The sequence below is a fragment of the Scardinius erythrophthalmus genome (assembly GCF_964197995.2).
Source record: "Scardinius erythrophthalmus genome assembly, chromosome: 8".
Taxonomy (NCBI): Eukaryota; Metazoa; Chordata; class Actinopteri; order Cypriniformes; family Leuciscidae; genus Scardinius; species Scardinius erythrophthalmus.
This window is the reverse complement of record NC_138228.1, coordinates 8,911,694-8,936,517: the sequence shown is the minus strand read 5'-3', so window position 1 is coordinate 8,936,517 and position 24,824 is coordinate 8,911,694. Positions and strand designations below refer to the sequence as shown.

The window sequence follows — 24,824 nt, the reverse complement described above, 5'->3', positions numbered from 1 at the left end:
TTCAGAAGGCATTTATTAACCCACTGGATTATGATGAATGGATGTGCTTTTTGGAGCTTCAAAAACTATTCAATGCCATTACAAAGCTTGGAAGAGCCAGGATATTATTTAACACAACTCTGATTGTATTAAATAACAACCTAGGATGGCTTGAAGGTGAGTAAATAATGGGATAATTTTCATTTTTGAGTGAACTATTCCTTTAAAGTAATCAATAAATTCACATTTTCACACATTTAGCAACAATACAGCTTGTCTGGAAATTATGGCTAGCAAAACCATTTTTAATGGTAATAATTTTATAATGGATTTTTATCATTTTAAGATGAAAAATAATAAAATTCACTCGCTGGGACAAAATTATCTGTATTTGGAGAAACTGCTGTACAATCTTTGGAAGTTGTAGGGTAGATATCTTCTATGTACCATGATCGTCAAATCTTGTTTCCAAATTTAACCTCTTATTATAGTTAATGGTTTCTCAGGAACCAGGCAGAAAAATGAGGCAGATTTCATTTTGATGGACATAATGATGGTTAATGGACAGCAAGAAAAAGGGAAAACCCTTAGACCCCTCAGAACAGCTTATAAATTGCTTTACTGTCTCTCTCTCTATCTGTGTCTCTCTCAAAGTTTTGTGTTTGGAAAGTGTCTTTCTGTCATTGTGAGTGCATCTGTCTCATCTATAGCGATCTGCTGCCATTTCTCTCTCTTTCTGTTCTCTCCGTCTCACACACCCTATTTCTCAGTGTTTGTGTGTATAGGTGTGTGAGCTGGTCTCTGGAGGCAGAGCAGCTCCAGTGTGTGTGTGTGTTGTCTTTAATCACATTTCAGAATGAATTATGTAAAAAAATGAGGAGAAGTCTGCAGCTGCTGGGATGCGTTCGCTGCTCTCAGGTCCAACACAGCCTTCTCTCTAAATAATGAACCACCAGAGCCCATAAGGACTGGTGCAGAGAAGGGGATGGACTCGGAGACAAGAGGGCTAGATGATGAGATGGGGGAGGGTTGGGAAAGACACTGGGGTGGGGGGTGCTGAGAGAGATTGAGGTGGATGAAGCTCAAATGGAAGAAAGAAAATTGAGAGTTTTGAGCTTGTTTCTCATTTACACTCATGTTGTAGATTTGAAATGAAACATCCTTTTGCATCTTTTGTCCTCCATTTATCTGAATTTCAAGCAGATATTCATCATTTTTTACAGTGCTCTAACCATGAACAACTGTGGAAATGTTTGTACTAACTCAGAGGTCTTCATTCCTGCTCCTGGAGAGCCACTGTCCTGCAGAGTTTAGTTCCAACCTGCTTCAGCACACCTGCCTTTGAATACTTAAGTGATTCTGAAGAGCTTGATGAGCTGATTCAGGTGTGTTTAATTAGGGTTGGAACTAAACTCTGCAGGACAGTGGCTCTCCAGGAGCAGGAATGAGTATGTGGGTACTAACTAGATGAGACCATGACTAACTACAGGGCATTTTGTTATTTGTGTTGAGTCATGGTTAGCTCCTCCCATTATGAAATCTCATTGGTCAAAAAAAGTCAAGGCCAACGTCTGTTTGCAAATCATTTTACTTCTTTAATTTCACACATTTACATAAAGAATTTTATTGATTGAGAATCATTTGGATTGTGAAAAGTGGGCATTACATACCAGAATAGAGCCGGACTGAATGCAAGTTTGCTAAAACAGTGCTTTAATAGCTATTGGTTAACATGATTTAGTAGCCCTGGCAGCCTAAGTGGCGTCAGGAAAGTCATTTGAGGGTAAGAACCAGTTATTATATTTTGATTAAATATTACAAAGACATTTTATTCTTTTTAATAACATGCACAGCTGAATCATTCACACCGAGACCTAGAACATGCATTAATAAAGGAAATAGGCTCAATTTCATGTTGACTCCATCCATCCATCAACATACTGGACAGAAAATAATAACACTAATGAAGATGATCACTATTTAGCTTATCTAGCACAGTGCTAATGGGTTTGAAGTAGACAGGCCACTAACAGATAATAAGGCTCATAATGTTCACATGGTATTATACAAAGCAGAGTCTTCTCATCTCTTCTGTCCTCTGCTGATTTGGACGTACTCTTATGATCACACAGCAGCAAGATACAGTTGTCAGTCCTGTATTTGAGTCTTAATACAGTTGTGTTCACACACAGTACGGTTATTTGTGGGAGAGCCGCTCTTCGAGGAACAAGTGCGTGTCTACCGTGTGTTGCAGGTTTACAGCGAGATATGAGCTGTGTGTCATCTAAAGGTTCTAGATCCAATCACTGTCCACCTCTCCACCGGAGCTGCTCCCATCAGTTTTGTGTTTTACACAACTCAAATGACTCAAATGCTTTAATGAAGATTTGACTGATTAACTGGTGGCTTGATTGGACTCTTGTCATGCTAAAAGTGATAAGACTTTTCAGTTTTATGGATGTTGCCATTTTTTATATTACTTTGGTCACCATCGCTATGGTTATTGGTAAGAGAATACGAGCTTGACTCCCGTTGCACGTTCATAAAGACAGTATTCAAGACGCTACTGTAAGTTGCTATGTGATCAGGACATTTTGAGACTCACACCAGTAAATGCGGTTGTCAATCCCAAAAACTGACAGTGTGAACGTAGCCTGTTTGACAGGCAAGGCGTTGAGAGCTCAGTACCAGTGAAAGGAGAGAAGATTGTTTGCCATGTTCACTCTCAGTTCCCACCCTACACTTGTAAATGTCATGTACTGTATATCTATTTTATGCAACCCTATACTGATGCCATCTCCATTTTACCAAGTGAGGGAAAGTATAAAGAACTGAGCGATGAAAAGTGCAAGAGCATCCTAAGAGATGGGATGAATCCCCGAAATGGCAACAGGAATCAGTAAACTAATGGTTTTCTGTAGCTTGTTTCTCTCAATCTAATATTTTCTCCTTTTCTTTTGCCAGTATGAGTAGTTTTTGTAACACTGTATATCACAGCAGAATAATTCTTACAGTGAGGAAATTAGGTATTTGAACACCCTGCTATTTTGCAAGTTCTCCCACTTAGAAATCATGGAGGGGTCTGAAATTGTCATCGTAGGTGCATGTCCACTGTGAGTGACATAATCTAAAAAAAAAAATCCAGAAATCACAATATATGATTTTTTAACTATTTATTTGTATGATACAGCTGCAAATAAGTATTTGAACACCTGAGAAAATCAATGTTAATATTTGGTACAGTAGCCTTTGTTTGTAATTACAGAGGTCAAACGTTTCCTGTACTTTTTCACACACTGCAGGAGGGATTTTGGCCCACTCCTCCACACAGATCTCTAGATCAGTCAGGTTTCTGGGCTGTCGCTGAGAAACATGGAGTTTAAGCTCCCTCCAAAGATTCTCTATTGGGTTTAGGTCTGGAGACTGGCTAGGCCATGCCAGAACCTTGATATGCTTCTTACAGAGCCACTCCTTGGTTATCCTGTCTGTGTGCTTCGGGTCATTGTCATGTTGGAAGACCCAGCCTTGACCCATCTTCAATGCTCTAACTGAGGGAAGGAGGTTGTTCCCCAAAATCTCGCAATACATGGCCCCGGTCATCCTCTCCTTAATACAGTGCAGTCGCCCTGTCCCATGAGCAGAAAAACACCCCCAAAGCATGATGCTACCACCCCCATGCTTCACAGTAGGGATGGTGTTCTTGGGATGGTACTCATCATTCTTCTTCCTCCAAACACGTTTAGTGGAATTATGACCAAAAAGTTCTATTTTGGTCTCATCTGACCACATGACTTTCTCCCATGACTCCTCTGGATCATCCAAATGGTCATTGGCAAACTTAAGACGGGCCTTGACATGTGCTGGTTTAAGCAGGGGAAACTTCCGTGCCATGCATGATTTCAAACCATGACGTCTTAGTGTATTACCAACAGTAACCTTGGAAACGGTGGTCCCAGCTCTTTTCAGGTCATTGACCACCTTCTTAGGATCATTGAGACCCCACGAGGTGAGATCTTGCATGGAGCCCCAGTCTGAGGGAGATTGACAGTCACGTTTAGCTTCTTCCATTTTCTAATGATTGCTCCAACAGTGGACCTTTTTTCACCAAGCTGCTTGGCAATTTCCCCGTAGCCATTTCCAGCCTTGTGGAGGTGTACAATTTTGTCTCTAGTGTCTTTGGACAGCTCTTTGGTCTTGGCCATGTTAGTAGTTGGATTCTTACTGATTGTATGGGGTGGACAGGTGTCTTTATGCAGCTAACGACCTCAAACAGGTGCATTTAATTTAGGATGTGGAGTTGGAGTGGAGTGGACTCCAAAATGGAGTGGAGGTGGACATTTTAAAGGCAGACTAACAGGTCTTTAAGGGTCAGAATTCTAGCTGATAGACAGGTGTTCAAATACTTATTTGCAGCTGTATCATACAAATAAATAGTTAAAAAATCATATATTGTGATTTCTGGATTTTTATTTTTTTTTAGATTATGTCACTCCCAGTGGACATGCACCTACGATGACAATTTCAGACCCCTCCATGATTTCTAAGTGGGAGAACTTGCAAAATAGCAGGGTGTTCAAATACTTATTTTCCTCACTGTATATGAATAAAAAAATTCTGTCTATTAAATACTTAGAAATCTTAGATACTTTACCTCATTTGATTGTTTTTTTATTTAATTTTTTTATTTATAACTTGATAGATGCTAACTACTGGCAATAGAACAAAATACATAACCAACTTTTGTATTATATTTTGTATAACACTTGAGTTATACACAAAATACTTAAAACATTAAAAGTAAAATCAAACAGATAGAAACATTATATTCAATATATGCATCTGTCAGTTTATCAGTTCATAATTCATTATGTTGAAGCTGTAAACTTTATGGTCTTCTGAGGATCTTGTTTCAAAAATAACATATGCTTAAGTTTTTTGTATTGTATTGACGATCCATGTATATAGATTGATACTTTAGTGAGTTTCTTTTGTAGGACATAATATAATTTGTGATTTATGCTGGATTTTCCCCCCTGTTTCTTATCCCTTTCCTTTCCTCCCTCTTCTGTTCTGTCTTTCTGTATGCTACCCATTTCCTGTGATGTGTTAGTAATGTCGACACCAAGGAACTATGTGGTGAGTATCAGAAAATAAACTGTCAGTGTGTGTTAGTGACAACGAATTGAATATGCTTTGCAAACAAGCATTTTTATTTAAATACAGTTGTGTAGCATATTTACTGATTAACAATATATGGACCAAGCAATATTACTCTAGTCATTCAACCTAGTGTCAGTTACAACATAAGTCTATGGATTGTGCACAATTTCTCTTTTGTAATATCTTGGGCAATTTTGTTTTTGAGGCAATTTTATTTTGCTTCCATGTTTTCGTTCTCCCATGGAGAAAATATTTCATAATTCAGTTCTGCCTCATCTCTCTCTGTTCATCAGACTACTTTGCCAACCACATGGGAGATTACGAAGGTGTGCTGGCCTCCCTAGAGACACTCAACCTGGCGATTCTCAAAGCCATGGACTTCACCAAGAAGGTTAGTAATGTGCCAAAAACTGACTCAAGTGTGTCTCTGCTTCAGTGTATCTCTCCTTCTATGTTTTTGTCAATACATGGTCCAATAACATACATTCAGATTTTTGAAAACAAGCAAATTTTTATTAAAGCATTGCTGGTTTAGCTCTGCTCCTAAATCATAGCTTGTATCAGATGTGTCTTTGGGGGTCTATAAAGAGAAAACCATCTCCAATAAGAATATAACTGTAAATCCCTCCTCAGATGAGGAATAGATTTCGAGAGAGGAGTGTGAGCATGTTAATGCAGTCTCTCCTACTCGTCTAAATATAACCTCTCGTTTCAAAGCTTGGCTTGCATATTCTGTTTGTGGTTTTCTTCTCATTAGCAAGCTGGTGCTCAGTTAGACAGGGCTGCAGATTACTGAGCTGTGGCCATCACAAATATGTGCCTCTCTCTTCCTTTCCGTTTCTAACCGAGTGTGTAATCTGATTTATAGAAGCGATTAAAACCCAGTCTCTGTTTTTTTTCCTCCAGCTCGTCTTGTATCAATCTTTGAGCGTATTCCTCCCTCCTCCTTGTATTTTACACTTCCCACCGGCACGCTGGAGAATGTAATTGATGTTACTAAGGTTCTTGTTAATACTGCAGGTTAGAGGTCTTAAATACCTGGATGAGTGATAGTTGTAAAAAAAAAAAACCCTGTCCCAATACAAACTGAGTTTACTCTTTAAAAATGTATGGCCCATTTGGGGTACAGTTATTAGTGTTTGTTTCGTCTGTGTGCGTGTAAGCTTTACAGCGATGGATTCTGGGCTCCAAGACACTCTTAAACACTTGTGTTTTAATGTGACTGGCTGATTGCAAACAAACCTTCATTGATTTCACAAAGTAAATTATTACACCCTGTGATTCTTCACTACCCCCTACATTTGCCTTTCTGTTCTCGACAGTGATTTCTTACCAAAGCCACTCACAATTACACAATTTTCTCTTTGAATTCTCCTTTCTTTTGCAAACGCAGCAATGCTCTGCTTGTGTTTTTGCATCTTCAGACATAAGATTCTTACCTGACCATAATGTAAAGTTTTTAGACTGTGTAGATGAATGTTGATGGGGATGCAAAGGATGCATACACCTTTCAAAGTTAATGTGTTTGAGATATTATTTAATCTGTTTAATGCAAAACAGAATTTTATAATTTTACGGTTTCATTATTTCTAAAAACTGGTTAGAGATTATTAGATTCATCTATTGTTCTATTGACAGCCTTAGTTTTTAATAGTAAGAAATAAAAACGTTTATTTTATTTTATTATTTTAATGAGTAGTTAAAACGATACACAGAATTTTCATGACTGTCACAAAATTGTCATGTTCTGTCTGAGTTTTCGTTCATTTGTTACCATGGTTTCTAATTAGTTTTGCACCTGTTCCTTGTTATGTTGATTATTCTTTGTGTCTGGGACCATTTACATGAAACAGTTTTATACTAAATACTGAAAACTGTTTATGCGTCACGCTCCTTCTCTGGATTTATGCTACACAGCCCGTGATTTTTAAATGAAATGTATAATTTTATTTGATCAGTATTTTTGGCTTTAGTACAATTTTATATATATATATATGTGGCGAGCAGGACGAGGTCGAGGGCCGTGGGAGGACGGCGCGAGGCCGGTGGCGTGATTATGATGAGCCACACCTGTGAGACGCACCGGTCTCGCATCTCTCACGGAGGAGCGGAGGCATAAAGGAGGAGCGACGACAGTGAAGAGCGAGAGAGGACAGGCCTGATTTTTATTTGGATGTGTTGTTTCTGTTTTGTGTGTTGCCAGCAGTCGTCCGTGAGGGGCTGCTGGCTTTTACTTTCATTTTTTTATTTGTTTATTTGGTTATTAAAATGTTTAAGTGTTCGCCGGTTCCCGCCACCTTCTTCCCATAACATCATACCTTGTTACATTGGTGCCGAAACCCGGGAAGGAGGAGGAACGCGCTGTCAAAGAGCCCTTGCCGCTGTTGGGAATCCGCGGTGCCATCGAGCATGGCGGGCAGTTTCCGTCGCCATGGACGCTCGAGGCGGTGCGCTGGAGTGAGTTGCCGGGGGGACGGTCGAGCTCGCTGCTGGCCGCCTGGGTGCTGGAGGGGCGGCTGCCGTCCGGTAGGGAGCGGAGGAGTCGTCGCCGTTCGCCGTGGGCCAGAGCCTGCTGCCATCCGCCATGACGGGGAGGAGCAGGGAACGGGGGACTCCTGCCGACTGCCTGAACCCGGAGGAGCCGTCGCCGTCCACCAGGCAGCGGAGGAGTGTCGTGCCGTCCACCGAGGTCTATCCAGCGTCACCGCCAGGCACCGCGGAGAAGATCGCCCAGCGGGTGGCGGGCCGGGTGGCGGGCCGGATGGCAGCGCGTTGTGGGAACCGGATCAAGTTTTTTTTTTTTGTTGTTTTTTTTCCTCTCTCCCCTCTCTCGTCTCTGTCGCTCCTCATGCTTCCGTCTCCTTTCCTCTCGCCTCGTCTGTCCATACCCCCAGGTACCGCAGCCGCCGTGATCGGTCCCCCCGGGGAGGGGGGGGGGGGGTAGGCGCAGCCTCGGGAGTACCCCCCGGCCTGCGAGGGGCAATGGGGGTATGTGGCGAGCAGGACGAGGTCGAGGGCCGTGGGAGGACGGCGCGAGGCCGGTGGCGTGATTATGATGAGCCACACCTGTGAGACGCACCGGTCTCGCATCTCTCACGGAGGAGCGGAGGCATAAAGGAGGAGCGACGACAGTGAAGAGCGAGAGAGGACAGGCCTGATTTTTATTTGGATGTGTTGTTTCTGTTTTGTGTGTTGCCAGCAGTCGTCCGTGAGGGGCTGCTGGCTTTTACTTTCATTTTTGTATTTGTTTATTTGGTTATTAAAATGTTTAAGTGTTCGCCGGTTCCCGCCTCCTTCTTCCCATAACATCATACCTTGTTACAATATATATATATATATATATATATATATATATATATATATATATATATATATATATACACACACAATTTTATTTAATCAGTACTTTTGGCTTTAGTTCAAAAACAATATAAATTATTTTTCTTACGCAGTTAAAATTTATCTTTCTACATTAATATACACTCACCTAAAGGATTATTAGGAACACCATACTAATACTGTGTTTGACCCCCTTTCGCCTTCAGAACTGCCTTAATTCTACGTGGCATTGATTCAACAAGGGGCTGAAAGCATTCTTTAGAAATGATGGCCCATATTAATAGGATAGCATCTTGCAGTTGATGGAGATTTGTGGGATGCACATCCAGGGCACGAAGCTCCCGTTCCACCACATCCCAAAGATGCTCTATTGGGTTGAGATCTGGTGACTGTGGGGGCCATTTTAGTACAGTGAACTCATTGTCATGTTCAAGAAACCAATTTGAAATGAATCAAGGTTTGTGACATGGTGCATTATCCTGCTGGAAGTAGCCATCAGAGGATGGGTACATGGTGGTCATAAAGGGATGGACATGGTCAGAAACAATGCTCAGGTAGGCCGTGGCATTTAAACGATGCCCAATTGGCACTAAGGGGCCTAAAGTGTGCCAAGAAAACATCCCCCACACCATTACACCACCACCACCAGCCTGCACAGTGGTAACAAGGCATGATGAATCCATGTTCTCATTCTGTTTACGCCAAATTCTGACTCTACCATCTGAATGTCTCAACAGAAATCGAGACTCATTAGACCAGGCAACATTTTTCCAGTCTTCAACTGTCCATTTTTGGTGAGCTCGTGCAAATTGTAGCCTCTTTTTCCTATTTGTAGTGGAGATGAGTGGTACCCGGTGGGGTCTTCTGCTGTTGTAGCCCATCCGCCTCAAGGTTGTGCGTGTTGTGGCTTCACAAATGCTTTGCTGCATACCTCGGTTGTAACGAGTGGTTATTTCAGTCAAAGTTGCTCTTCTATCAGCTTGAATCAGTCGGCCCATTCTCCTCTGACCTCTAGCATCAACAAGGCATTTTCACCCACTGGACTGCCGCATACTGGATGTTTTTCCCTTTTCACACCATTCTTTGTAAACCCTAGAAATGGTTGTGCGTGAAAATCCCAGTAACTGAGCAGATTGTGAAATACTCAGACCTCAGGCGGTTGTTGTTTTGTTTACTGCCAATTAATTTACAGACATTGCTGTGAGCATGTAAGACATGCTGCTGCTGCTGCACATGTAACACATGAAATAACCCCGTAGCAGATCTACACAGGTGGAGCTGGGGAAGGTGGAGGGTTTCTGAAGCGCGCTGCAGACTGCTAACAGCAGCACTACTGGTATTTGTTTGAATGTTGAGCAGGAGCTCAATTGCCGCTAATCCAACAACCAATCAGCTGTGCAATGTAGATAATTACATGATTGCTACTAAATGTGTCGACCTATCAGCCTGCGCCATCTAGAGTTTCATGACAGAACTAGATAATCAATAAGGTGACAGTAGAAACACTCAAACATAAACAACAAAGCAGCTCTTCATAAGGCCTGTAAATGTTTTCCTTGTTGCACTGGATGTGTTTGTGTATGAATGTGTGTATTTGAGTCGATGAGATGGAGACAGACTAAGTGAGACAGACATTGTCATCGCAGTAGTTGTGGTAATGTGAAATATACCAGATGCTGTGCAAAGTGTTAGTGTAACAGCAACTGTCATCTAATATACGGGGTAGTAGCAAAACCACAGGCTGCCTCTCCTGCAATGAAGATGGCATTGTTTCAGAATATATTGGGACTGACAAATCCTAGGAGATCAGTATGTTAAAGATCTAGGAATGTTGGCTTTTAACATCTACTCACAATTAAGTAATATCTCACACTTTACATTAAGTCATTTACATTCAGACAAAACGTGACCAGTTAGTTTGTGTACTTTTTATCTGCCAACAAGAATAGTGGCATCAAGCTTTGTCTGCTGCCTGCCAAGTAAAGCACGGACACAGTATGAGAGTGGACTGAGAGTATCTGTAATTTTTTTTTTATTTATCTCTCTTTCTACATTACTAGACATGAACCTTTGACATTACACTGAGTAACATGGGCTACAGCTTTTGTTTATCCACTTTCTTCTCCATTACTGCCACGTCTCTGGAGATTCAAACCCTTCCACTAGCTGAGTAGCAGAGCCATGATGTCTGTCCGATGACGAATAATCAGATGTCCTTAAATCAAAGAGATGTTTGCCACAGCAACTGATATTGAAAAGTGTTATGTTGAGTCCTCTCACACCTCTTCATCACTCAAAATATAGTGCTCTGTTCTCTGGAAAAGGTTAAAGGCTGCTGCTAATTATTAATGTAAATGTGTTTTTTCATACAGCCCATGAAATATTCATGTTCTTGCACACCAGGCATCAATTTGCACTGTAGCTTATGTGCAGTTTAAGTTGTGTGATCATGTGTATGGAGGGACACGCTTCTAGTGTAACAATGGTGGAATTAAATCTGCCTCATTTCCCAGATATGTGTACTGTGTTAAAGTGCCGTGTATAGACTAGATAATTCTTTTTATGGTCTCTAATAGGATCAGATGCTTTAAATATGCCATGGTGAATTTATCTGAGGTGTAGCCATTGCGGTAAAATCTTTTATAGATTATAGAGAGCAATTTTCCCCCTATTCGCTCAAAGCATTCTAGAATGAACAATATTGCCCTTTTATCAACAATACAGTACAGTCAGGCTATTTTTATGTTTATGTAAATATACCATAACCAATATGCAGAACCAATTTAAAATTATTCTGATTTTCACACATTAAGAACTGTAGAAAAAATGTGTTTAAATATGTAAAAATGTTTTAAATGTATAAATACTATTTTTACTATTACTATTTACTATTATTTTTATTATGGTTTGCTCCATACTAGCAGATATCAACTGATATTGCCTTTTTATTAACAATACCGATAGAGGTTATTTTTGTTTATGCAAGTATCCGATAACTGATATGCAGAACAAACTTTAAAATATAGTTTTATTCTCAGATTTTCATGCACTGTGATCATCAAACAAATGTTTAAAAATGATATAAATAATCGTTTTTTAAATAAAATAAATATTATCATTTCTGACTGACACAAATAATTGTAATCAGAATTAATAAATAACTTGAAATTATAATAACTATTATTATTATTATTATTATCAATCCAGTTATTGGTCTGTCTATGTAATGGTTTATTTTGTTCCATAAAAATAGCCACAAGTGAACAACTTTACTCCTATTCCACACTGCTCACATACTCTATAACTGTGGCCTATTCAATGCACGTTTTTAGCAGTTTGTCTTTTGGGAATGCTCTCTACCTTGCTTCTCATTAAGTCTCTCAGCTGCAATTGCTGACATCCCACTGAACAAATGAGCTCAGTATAAGAGTACTGATGTCAGAAAAGAGGACAGCTCTCTCCTACTATCTCAACCTGTCAGAGCGAGAGAGCAAAGGAAGTAGATCAGAGCCACTGACTGAGACGAAAACACTCGCACACACTGTCAGCGGACTCATGTTATCTGTAGCCTACATGCAACTGCTTTGTCGTTCGCACATCATCTTGACGTAACCGGCTTGCCGCTTGTCCTCCGCATATTTTTGGGCGAATGGAACAAATCTAATGCACAATGTTGCGGGGAGCGTACAAAAGATACATCTACATCTTAATATCAGCTACAGATCACCGATCACACATATAGGCTGCCAGATGGTCTAAATGACATAGTTTCCTATTGTGCGCTTTCTCTGTCTCTTACAGAATATATGATTTATTATTATTGTAAATATGAAGAATGATGCCAATTAAATGTGTCATAGAATCTTTTCCTGCTGCATACTTTGAGATAATTCTTCAACTGACAGCATTTACTGAAATCAAAAACTGAAGAAAGTGAAGATCAAGCAAGCCAGAATAATATGAAGTGCCATACTTAACCAAATCCTATCATGCAAATAAACGACAAAAATAACGGCGGTTGTTTTTCAATAAAACGAGCAAGGCTCATCATCACCCCTGTCATAGCATGCTCAATTTTAACACATCAAGAACATGTTTTTAATTGGCCATTTAGCAACTGGAAGTGGCTGAAGCAGGATGCCATTGGAGGGAAGATGATGGGTACAAAAGAAAAGCAAGAATTCATTAAACACATTTCATCTTTCCTTTGCCTGTCCTGCACACACAATTTTAATGAGCTCCTCTCATTAGCTGCTTCTTGGTTAAAGCGCTTGGACTTTGCCCAGACATTCACACACTGTTCCTTTTGCTAAGTCTTCAAATAGAGAGCTTTTACTCTTCAGTTCACTCCCTGTAGTTTGTTTCTTTTTTCTGTTTGAGGATACGATTTTGTTTGAGCAGTTTAAACAATGACTAAGTTTCTCATAATTTATTATCATCTCTTCTAATCGGTCTGTTCGGATTCCGTTTTTTCGTTCTCCGCATGTCTTTCAGCTCATTTCAGCCTGCTTCAAGTGACGTGCCATATGTGTGTTTTTTCATGCGCTAAAGTGAGCACACTTGTCAGAGGATGAAAAAGCAGTTATTGTAGGACTGTCTGTTGTTTAAAATGTAAATGCAGGAATTCATTAGGATGCCAAGCTGGGAGCTGTCGCGTTTTGAACAGGTTGGCTGTGCTGTGCACTCTGAAGCCTTTGTTTGATGCCAGAGTTGATATTAATGAGCCTGTCACATGGCAAACAGTAATTATGCTTATTGGAAGAGATTTTGGCAGGTAGGGGGTGGACTGGGGACTGTTTTATATCAATTTTCCAGTTCTTTCTAACTTGACAGGATTAGATTGAGGATTGGACAGTGTTCGGTTTGGTCTCTGAGGTTCTAAAATACAGTTTCCTGCAGCTTTACTGTAAACCCCTGCTATTCCTGTGACACTGTATGCTAGGCAAATATTTAAGCCTATGGAGAGCATCAGCTGGGTTTCTTATTTATTTCATCCATTGTAAAACTAATAGTCATACCATACTCTCTGAGTTTGTGAAGTGGTGATATTATTTTCTGTAGCCACAAGCCATTGTGATTCACTACTTATATTTATACACTACCGTTTAAAATTGTGGATTTGGAAAGATTTTCTAATGCTCTTGAATGAAGTCACTTATGCTCACCAAGGCTGCGTTCATTTGATCACATATACTGTAAAAACAGTTATGTTGTCAAATATTATTATTATTTATTTGTTTTCTATTTGAATATATTTTAAAACATAGTTTATTGCTGTGATGGCAAAGCTAAATTGTCAGCATCCAATAATCCAGTCTTTAGTGTCTTGATCACATGATCCTTCAGAAATGATTCTAATGTGCTTATATTCCTTTTATCATCAATGTTGAATTAATTAATTCTTTGATTAATAGAACGTTCAAAAGAATAGCATTTATTTGAAATAGATTTTGTTGTAGCGTTGTAAATTACTTTATTTTCCCCTATGATCATTTTAATGGCATCCTTGCTGAATAAAATAAAAGTATTAAGTTATTTTAAAAATCTTACTGACTCCAAACCATGTATATATGAGAATATTTTGCAATAAACTTAAATATATTGTCTATAATCTATGATAACAGGCACTTCATGCAAGTCAAAACAAAAAAACTTTTTTTTTTTTTTTGGTCACATTCTGTCCTATACCAAAACAGCTTTGTTTATTGTATTTCTTGATGATTTCCATGCTGAAATGAGAAGTCAATCCCTGAGTCCGAAATCACATACTGTCTGAGTAGGTACTACATTTGAATTTGAATGTACTACATTTTTGTTAAAAAAGTGTTTAATATGAATGTGGGTAGTATGTTTGAAACTTGGACTTACTACAGCCGCCTTGTTATTGTCACATGACCTACCAGCGTCAGTTGCATCGCTTCACTTGCATTCATAAATCCTCTCACGTGGCCTCATGGGATAGTAAAGTGTCCATGGAGAGCGCACTCCAGAATCTCGGCGGAAGTAGTTGGTCATCCAGGGACTTTGCATTTATTGTATTGTTTTTCGAATACGATGTATTCCATGGTTGACATCAATTGATAACTCATTGCTGGTGGGTACACTACTATTAGACTTCAGTGCTGCCTTCGATGTGATCGACCATGAAATTTTGATTTCCAAACTTATTAGTTATGGTTTTACTTCCTCAGCAATCAAGTGGTTTAAGAGCTATTTGTCAGAGAGGTCGCAAAGAGTTTATTTTAATGGTGCATTATCTTGTAGCAAGTCCCTGGATTGTGGTGTTCCTCGAGGAAGTTGCCTCGGACCTTTGTTATTTTCAATTTTTACAAATGATATGCCGTATATACTCAGTAAGGCTACATTGACTATGTTTGCTGATGATACTACTCTTTATTATGCAGCCCCTACATGTTCAGAGCTTAATCAGGTTCTGTCTTGTGAGATTAGCAAATTGTATAACTGGATCAAAACAAATAAACTTGTTCTAAATATTTCAAAAACTATGAGTATAATATTTGGTTCTAAGTATAGATTATCTGATAATCCTAAAATTAATATACAAGTAAATGGTCAAAATGTACAGCAAGTAAAAAAGGTGAAGCTTCTTGGACTTTGGCTTGATTCCACATTGTCATGGTCTGATCATATTAACAAAGTTGTTGCTAAAATGGGTAGAGCTGTTGCAGTAATGCGTAAATGTGCACAGTTTCTAAATTCACAGCTGTTTAGTCGTGTTGTTTGTACATTGGTTTTGTGTCATTTGGATTACTGTTCTGTTGTATGGTCTGCTGCATCAAGTAGTCATTTAAAAAAATTACAAGTGGCTCAAAACAAGGCTGCAAGACTGGTTCTTGGTTGTTCTTCGAGAACGAGTGTTGCAGAGATGCATGAACGTCTTGCTTGGCTGATGGTCAAGCATAGACTATCTGTTAATATGTTAGTATACTTTCATAGAATTATTAACACTCAGACTCCTAAATTTCTTTATGATAATATAATTTACTATTCAGATATGCATTCACATTACACAAGAGGGGCGAATAGTCTACAGATTTCTTTACCCCTACCTAAATCTGACTCTATGAAGAGGACCGTGTTTTATAGGTCAATTGTGTTTTGGAACAATCTTCCAGTTGGGGTTCGTGAAATCAAGGGAAAAACTGGTTTTAAAAAAAGAATAAGACTGTATTTGTTTTCAACATCATAATATCGTCTGGATTGATTGAGTGAGGTTGTATCATGTGCTATGTTGTTTTTCATTATTTTATTATTATTTTAATCAGTACTTTTTGTTTTGTTATTTTTTCTTGTTCTCTTATGTGTATTTATATATGATATATTTGGAAGTAATTGTGATTGGAATTATTGGGTTTTGTATGTATTGTTTGGACCCCAGGAAGACTAGCTGTCGTCTCGGCGTCAGCTAATGGGGATCCTTTTAAATAAACAAATAAACAAATAAATAAACTCACTACTTGTTTGGCGTACTGTTTTTCACATACTATATAGTAAGGAGGTATTAGATTTTGGATGCAGTGAATCTCTGTGTCTTATTTAAAAAAAATGTAAGCTCGGTCAATAAGTACATTCTATCATAGACTCATGCTGTGAACATCTGAGGTCCCAAATAGAGGTGAAGAAAAAAAAATCTTAGCCGCAGATGGTACAGAACTTCTCTCCCCTTTCATTTCATTCTGACCTGAGGTAAGGGGGTTTGGACATTGTTATAGACATTTATTACACACCTCCTGTGTTCAGTCACTCTCTCTTGCATTCATTTGCTTTTAGTTGCAGAAAGGTTACCTAGTTCCCCTGGTAACCACTTATGGCATATCCACATACTTTTGGCCTTATAGTACATGTAGGTAGAATAATAACAATAAGAGCAAAGTGTTAAAGGTAGCATCATGGACCTTAAATTGTTATTATACTATTATACTTTTTCGGATATCACATTTTATGCAGTGTGTAATATACCCGTTTGTGAATGTAAAATGTTTTAAAGATCAAAGTGCACGATAAATGGAGCTAGTCTCCCAAAAGAAAGAACCGATTCTGAACTGCCTGAAGTGATTCGTCAGTAATTCCAACACATTGTCATGCCCGCCAACGGTCTTCATTGACCGTCTACTTTGACCGGCCCTCAAACACTGTAGATGCAGCTGAGGCCTGGAAGAGTTTGGTTTGTGTTGTCGACATGTTGAGAAGACGCTGTTTTCTGCACTGCAAACGCAAATCCACTTTGCATGCACTTCCAAAGGATGAGGAATCGTGTTGGAAATGTTATGGTAAAACCATCGTTACTGTTCGTATTACTGTGTATCAAGTGTTGAGGAAGCCTCTTGAGCTGATATTCAGATATGGTAATAGGCATTTCGTTTTCGAGATGTGCTGTAAGCGGTAGACCAATCACAACAGACTAGGCCAGGGATAGCCAACTCCGGTCCTGGAGGGCCACTGTCCTGCAGAGTTTAGCTCCAACCCTAATTAAACACACCTGAACAAGGCAATCAGTGTTTTCAGGATTACTAGATAGATACAGGCAGGTGAGTTTTTATCAGGGCTGAAGCTAAACTCTGCAGGACAGTGGCCCTCCAGGACCGGAGTTGGCTATCTAGGCCATCTGACCAATCAGAGCAGAGTAGGCTGGTGGAAAGGAGGGGTTTAGAGAGACTGAATCCTTTATTAAACTGTTTCAGAAACTGTGACTAGAGTTGATGCTGCGATGTATATTTTGAAAAAATGAAAGTGTTTTTTTTTTTTTTACCTTGGATGCATGTAATCATTTTGTAGGACACATCCAAAACAAAATTAGGACCTTTAAAATAGCATAATAGAGGCACTTTAAACTAAAAGTGTTTTCCAGAACATAAAGCTGCTGTATACAGAGACATTTACTCCTACTATGGTGCGTTACCACTATGCTCAGAGGTAATTTAATTCAGGGCTTATTGGAATGTTACTGCTGATGATTCAGTTAGTGTGGAGGGCTTCAGTCTGCTCATACACTTGTACTATTGTCATTTACAGTGGGCTGTTTTCTGGCCTGTTAGGGGATCTAAAGGCCTAGCGCTGGGGACAGGATTAAATAAACTTCCCCAAACAATAAGCAAATTCATTCTTTCCTCCTTTGCTTTTCTCCACAGTGTGAATGATTATTTATGAGGTGGTGAGCCTGGAATTTAGATTTTGCATGTTGCCATAATGTTATCCTTGTGCAGGCTGTGTGCTAATGAGACTGGCTCAATGTCTCAAGCTGCTGTTATGGAATTGCCTTCCAAAACTTGAAGTATGGTGTTGTGTAACATGAGTGGCTTTAAACTCCATTCGTTGGTAGTCATTTATTTACATCCCATTGTTTCATCTGCATTTGGATAAACGACAGTTTTTGAAGCAAAAACAGACATAGGAATATAATGAGAGGAGAGCAGTGGGATATACCAGTGAATCGGAAGGCCACTGTTGAGTTGAATTGTTGTAGATCAGTTGACAGGAAACTTCATCAAATTCAATCATTGTTTTTCTGAAGTGCTTGGTTTATTGAATCTCCAATTCAGAAAATCCAGCAAAAATAAAGATTTTAAGAAATATTCCATTTCAATTCATGTTTTGGAACTTCAGACATTTCACAGGAAGTTGATTTGAAATTTGATTTGGAATGGCAAGAACAAGTACTTCATTAATTGCAATTCATAGTGAGATTAGTGTTCTCAGAAAGGATCTGCTCTGCCACTTTGGTCTATGAAATGGTTAAGTTATGAAATATAATTAAATAAATAAAAAATTCAGGCATTTCAAACATTAATTATTATCATCAATTTCTAGTAATAGGCTACACCATATATGTCTGTATTATATAACATGTTTATGAGCAAGTCATACTGAAAAAATACATGTATTATTAACAAGGACTTTTACATCAGTAATATGAATTGTTTGAATTTAATTTAATTTAATTCTGATCCCTTGTATTTAAATTAAAATAATATGAATACACTACCATTCAGAAGTTCAGGAAGATTGTTTGTTGTTGTTTTAAAGAAATTAATACTTTTTCAGCAAGAAAAGGATGTATTAAATTTATCAAAAGTGACAGTAAAGACACTTATCTACATTGTTACAAAATATTCTTTTGAACTTTCTATTCATCGAAGAATCCTGAAAAATGTGTCATGGTTTCCACAAAGTTATTAAGAATCACAACTGGTTTCAACATTGATAATATTTTAATGATTTCTGAAGGATCATGCGACACTGAAGATTGAAGTAATGATGTTGAAAATTCAGTTTTGTCATCACAGGAATAAATAAATAAATAAATAAATAAATAATGATGGAAAACATTTATTTTAAGTTGTAATAATATTCCACAATATTAATGTTAATGTTTTTTACTATATCACCAACCCCAAACTTTTGAACAGTATTGCACAAATCCTGATGATAACTTGTTTTTTATTTTATTGTTTTGTTTACAATCATTCAATAAGCAATCAGTTTAATGAATATTAAATCACTGACTGTTGGCATGTGGTCTGACACTTTCATTTTAACCCTGGCAGATGCACCTCTACTCACACGATAAGAGGAAAGCACAGCAGAATATATTATAATAATATTATGACAAGATTATAATAATGTATGCAATTAAACTATCAAATAAAAAATCAAGAACTTGGTTTCCAGCTCTGTGTACCCTCAATTTTGCTTTTCGGTTCCATCCAAGAATTTTCATTTAGGTGCATCACTGATTTAAACAGTAGCACTGATTTTTGCCGTGCTTCCAATATGTTCCACTATTTCCATCTCGAACCCTTTCCTGTATCTGTGGTGTGAAGTGGTCATTTCAAAAGCATGTGAAGCTCCAGGCATTTTGCTAGATCTCACCTCTGTCATTTATTAGTGTCCTGAGACTCATCATCTCTCCACTGCTAGTGTGTGAATAGCGGGCTGTGCTCATACGCTCTAGCGCAGCGGTGGACCCTGCGCCTGCTCAGTGAGAGCTAAGTGCTGCCACAGCGCTTGCCTTCACTCGTTCATTAAACTTCTGAAGCTTCTTCTATAAATCTCTCTGCTGCTGCATTTTATGAACTGCAATCCACAACCATAGCAGTTTGTCTCTGACTGCGTTTTATGGCTGATTGCGTTGGCTGGAGAATCGTGAACTCTATTGCCCGAATCTTACACAGCTTTTCATTAAGCGTCATTGCTGGTGAAATTCACTGCCTGTGTGAAGAACGATCTCAATGAGTAGTCCTTCCTCCTCTGATTTATTCCACTTTGAAGTAAAATGAATAATTAATCCAAAAATAAAACTTCTGTCACCCTCATGGTGTTCAAACTTGCATTACTTTCTCTCTTTCATTGAAATTTTGATGAATATAGTGGAGCTTTTAAGCTTCAAAAAGGTTGACTTGTGCACAATATTTCAAATATGAAAAACAATTGAATAGCTTTGTGTAAGGAATAGACTTTATTCACAAAAAATGCTGACATCTGCCGTAATTGTAATTCTAGATAAGATGATTTGTAAATATACCGACTTAAAATTGCTTCTCTCCCTCACAGAGTATTATGACAATAGAAGACTTGAAACGAAGTCATATGGACTACTATTATTTGGTAGTTGCAATGAAAAGAGCGACAGCATCTCCAAAATTACTCCTTTCGTGTTCCGCGGAAGAAAGTCATGCAAGTTTGGAGCGACACGGTATATTTCGACAGATAAGGTCAACCATTCTTTCATTGAAAGTAGCCTGTGTCATTTAATCTCATGAATTGTGTGGAAAAAAGAAGAAGATGGCTAAAAGAGACACTGATGGTAAATACTTGCCTCATCACCATTATGGCTTATAGAGGTGGGCACAATTGAAACACAGCTGGAGCGCTAGATTTCCTGACTGCTGTCTCAATCAATGCGGTTACAAAACGCTCCCACCGTGACACAGATCGGTGGACCTGTGTTTCTTCATTGTCGAAAGAGAAGGCTGTCGCTGTTACACCGAGTCCTGTTTTTGTGATGATAATTCTCCAACATCAATCCGCCTGATTAAAATTGCCTGGGAAACACTGCAAGAGGCGGTTATAATTAGAAGCCCTGTTCATGTTTGCTGGTGGTGGCTGCAGCTCGAGAATAACATTGTTCTCAGATGCCTCCCACTGCCTGTGGGGTGTGAATAAAGATTTGCACTTTCAAGTTCACTGGTTGTTGTTTTATGTTGTTGTGCACTCTCTGAGGTAAACTAGAATTAACTAATAAGTTCCCATATAAGCCTGCCATGAAATCTATCCCCTAGAGATGCCCTCAGGAATCTAAATGTCAAACCAATAAAGGTCAAACCCACAGAGGATTTAATTGACATGTAGTAAGTGATCCAATCTAATAATGTTTGTGAATAAGGTTCGATGATATGGTGTTTTCTCTTACGTAAATTCTTTCACATGGGGATATGGATATTTGGCGATGAAAAGATTATTTGTTGAGTGCCTCTGCAAATTCAGCTTATGTTCCTTTTATTACTAAGCGATCTTTGCTGTTTGTGCTTCTTGCCAGAATGACTAAATCGACAGAATTCAAGTCACTAACAGTTCTTACAAACACTGATGTATTAATTTTGATCCATAATTCAACCAAGCAAGTTGGAAAAGAGAGTTGCTCACTTTTATCACTGCCTTGCATTGGCTTAAAAGAAAGCCGTCGTGTAGCTGAAATGCGTTTTTCTCACAGGAATATTTTTTGCTTTCTTGAATACAAGGAAGAACAATCTCGAAAACTATAAATGTACTTCCAACCTTTCTCTGTCAGATTGCACATTTACGTGACTATGCGTCTCTTAAAATTCTCTGCCTTTCAAAGCTGCAGTGTCACACTCTATATGTTCTTAAAGGATCAAATCCTAACTCTGAGTCTGTCAAAGGACTCTGGGTTAAACTGTTCTCTCTGGGGAGATGAAAGTGAAAATGCAGTAACTGGAACAGATGAAAGCCTCCCAAAAAGGCTTGGGTTCCTGAAACTGTGATGCCCAAAGTTAGATAAACCTTCAGCAGCACACTGAAAAATACTCAAGACACCTGCAGTGACCAGCAGAAATCAAAGTGTACATCTTTATCTTGTAGCATTAGACAACCCATTTCCCACACACTCTCAGACAATAATGGAGGCACAGCTCAATCATCCTTCTACAATAGGAGGTCTGTGTTCTCATCTCTTCATTTTCTACCAGACTGGGATTTAATCCTGGTTTTGTAAAGTCTCAGCAACTGTGATTCGGGCCTGTGAATGGATGTGTCCCTGGCTGAATAACTGCATTATGCCATGACTTCTGTTTTCAGGCTTGGCTAATGCGATTGTGATTGAATCTCTTCTCTCAATTCTCGGAAGCTTTGTCTAACTAGGTTGAGCCCAGGTTTAGATCGTAGGTGGGAGAAAACCTTTGCTTGTCTCTGTTGTGCCCTGTAATTTTGGAAGGGATGTTCTTTTCAAGTTGTTTACCCTTTCGGCTTATTCTAGAGAACTGTTTAACCCTCTTTTCATTTAGCACTTGAAGAAGAACCAGCAGCAGCAGAGAGCAAGGACTGGTTGCACCGGATGTGCATAAGTAACAATGTGGCCTGTTTTGACGTAAATGGGCACAGTTTACAACTTACACGCTACTAAATATTTTTGTGTTGCACCATCAAACTTAGTTGGAGTGTGACTCTATGTATAAATGAAATATTCTGGAGTAACGATTGGAATAAAATAGCAGACTGACTTAACTGCATCAATTGGGGCTTTCACACTGAGTAGTTAATGGAGCTCAGTTATAGGTTGAAGTGGCTCTGGTTGTTGTGCTGGACTTTAATTTTGATGGCGTGGCTGACTTTTATTTTGACAACACTGAGAACGGCTCAGCCAGAGCCTGAGCACACAGCGCTCCCATTCTCTGTCTTCATTACGGTATACGAAAAAGTCGCAATAGCTGAGCAGAAATACCGGTACATAGGAAATCATATTTTGTTTGGTCCCTTCAAAGTCACGTTGGATATGGAAGTGCCTGGAAGTGTCGGTCCATCTATTGCTGCTTTCCATGTTCGTGGAGTAAATATGTAGGCTATAAACTGTGTTTACACAGCTTTTTTAAAATTTCCTATTGTGCTGGGTTAGACCCTACTCTGAAGTAGGAGTTAATTTAGTTCCCCCAAAAAAGCGTTCCTAGAACTAAAATCGTTCCCAGTTCCACGTCAAGAAGCATATACTTCTGCCATTAGTAATAGAAGCTATGAAAAGGTTCCTCCGGTGGAAAAGCCCTTAATAAGCTCTTGTTTTACCTGACAGACTTCACTTCTTAAGACATATATGATAATGCTGACATTTACACTCGCATACATTTTAAGAGAGAGAACATTATGTAAATAAATTACTTTGTTAGCAGCTCTTCAACACGAACCTGTCCTAAACAGCATGCCCTGTGCACATCGCTCCATGTTGTCATAAATAAATGTAATTTCTTATGTTTTCAGACAGTTTCTGAATGTTATTTACATATAAAAATACCTATGTTATTCGTGATTGAATAATTGACTGTTATATTTAATGAAAACTTATTTTGACTGTTAGTAATGTGAGGCAAAAGAATGAAGAATAAACTGAAGCTTACACCATTTAAACAACTTCTGCTCATATATTTGAATGCTGCTATTGGATCATTGAAGGTAGATGTCATAAGCGACTACGCATGACTTTACAGAGAACTACCTAGCTACGTTCTGCCTTAAGAACAAATGGTGCAACCGAATAAAGTACAGTTAGTTACAAACTAGCTCGTGGTTACTAAGCCTCTAGTGTGGACTATACGTTCCAATTTGAGTAAGAACTTACGAATGACTGTGCAACCCTTACCCTAACCAGGTTCGATCACAGAATTTAATCTCAAAGTACACACAGAAACTTGACCATGCCCCTCCATAATATTACAGAAAAAATCACACATAATTTGTGAATAAAGTTTAATTTTAACTCTTCAGTATGACAAATTGAATATATTATATTTGTTATAAATATATATTTGTAATATACTGTAGTTAAAAGAAAATTTTATTTAGAGTGGAAGGGAAAGAGCTCTGCAGCACTACATAATATAATACTATATTTAATATTATACATTTATTTGTAATAAATGTATAGTATATTTACAATATAATATAACAAAAGTCACTTGAGTAGCTCTTCAGCATGTCAAAATAAAAGAAAGATAGGGTGTCTGTCAACCTAAGATGGTTTCGACCAGCCCAGTAATTACTGTGTCAAGGGGGTGCTCATAAATAAAAATAAATAAAAAAAGACAATAACAATTAGATAAATAGCAATTTATTGTATTGGATAATATAATGGAGACGAGCAGATGCATAAATCTTGTATAATTATCTGGCACAGTATCTGTGTATCTTTATTAGTTAGCCTCGTCAACAAATAGAAGGGTGTGACATTTTTTTGTAAACATGTTAGTGTAACTGTAAGCTTTCATCTATTTTAAGACAAAAACACAGGACATTCTCTGTTCAGACATGAGCCAATTAATCGTATCCTAGCAACAGCAGTCAATATGTTTCTTAGCAACAACATTTTGTGATATGCAAAATTGCGTTTAAAGAGGCTAGGACAAATCATTCAAATTACATGTCCCACTATAATATGCCATTTTATTCTGGGGTTCATTTGCCGATGGCTGTTTAAAATGACCAGCTTTGGTTATACCCTGTTTCACTTTGAACTTTGAAATATTGCGTAAGTAAGCACTTGTCTGTATTTGTCATGCTTATAATATTTAATGCTCACTCCGCAAAGGACAAAAAAGATTAGTTGTCAGCGATTCCATTTTATTTTATTTTTTTTCCAAAGGTGACATATAATCTCTGTGGAAAATCTCCAACCATAAAATCACAATTCCTCACAACCTCCTCCTCAGTCCCTGATGGTATATTCATCTTGTATGTGACATTGTTTATTTAGTGGAAAAGCTGTATTTGTGCATCACATATAATGCTCTTTTCGACTGTTTAGGTTTTGGCTTGAGCGCAGGTGTCTCAGGATGCTTTAGTCCAGAATGTCACTCATTGTTATTCAGTAATTCACCTTATCAGTCATACTTTCAGAAGTGCCTACAGCATATTTTACAGAAGGGTGACAGACCATTTGTACATTTGTGTTGGGGTATATGTGTTGCCTGAGCCATAATAGAGAAGAATGAATATTTCATGACAACCCATATCCTTATGCACTCATGCAGTCTGGGCACCAAATCATTAGTTTGCTCCAAGCATGTTGTTGTCCTGAGAGTTCAAACACATTTACAGCTCATTAA

General features: G+C 38.5%; 1 protein-coding gene across 1 annotated transcript in view; it reads left to right on the top strand.

Annotated features, from left to right (window-relative positions):
- necab2 (N-terminal EF-hand calcium binding protein 2) overlaps positions 1-24,824 on the top strand; it is a 95,826-nt gene that overhangs the window by 40,274 nt on the left and 30,728 nt on the right. The window contains exons 4-5 of the mRNA XM_081372068.1: positions 5,090-5,115; positions 5,433-5,530. Coding sequence (XP_081228194.1) covers positions 5,090-5,115; positions 5,433-5,530 — 124 coding nt within the window. The remainder of the gene's footprint in view (positions 1-5,089; positions 5,116-5,432; positions 5,531-24,824) is intronic.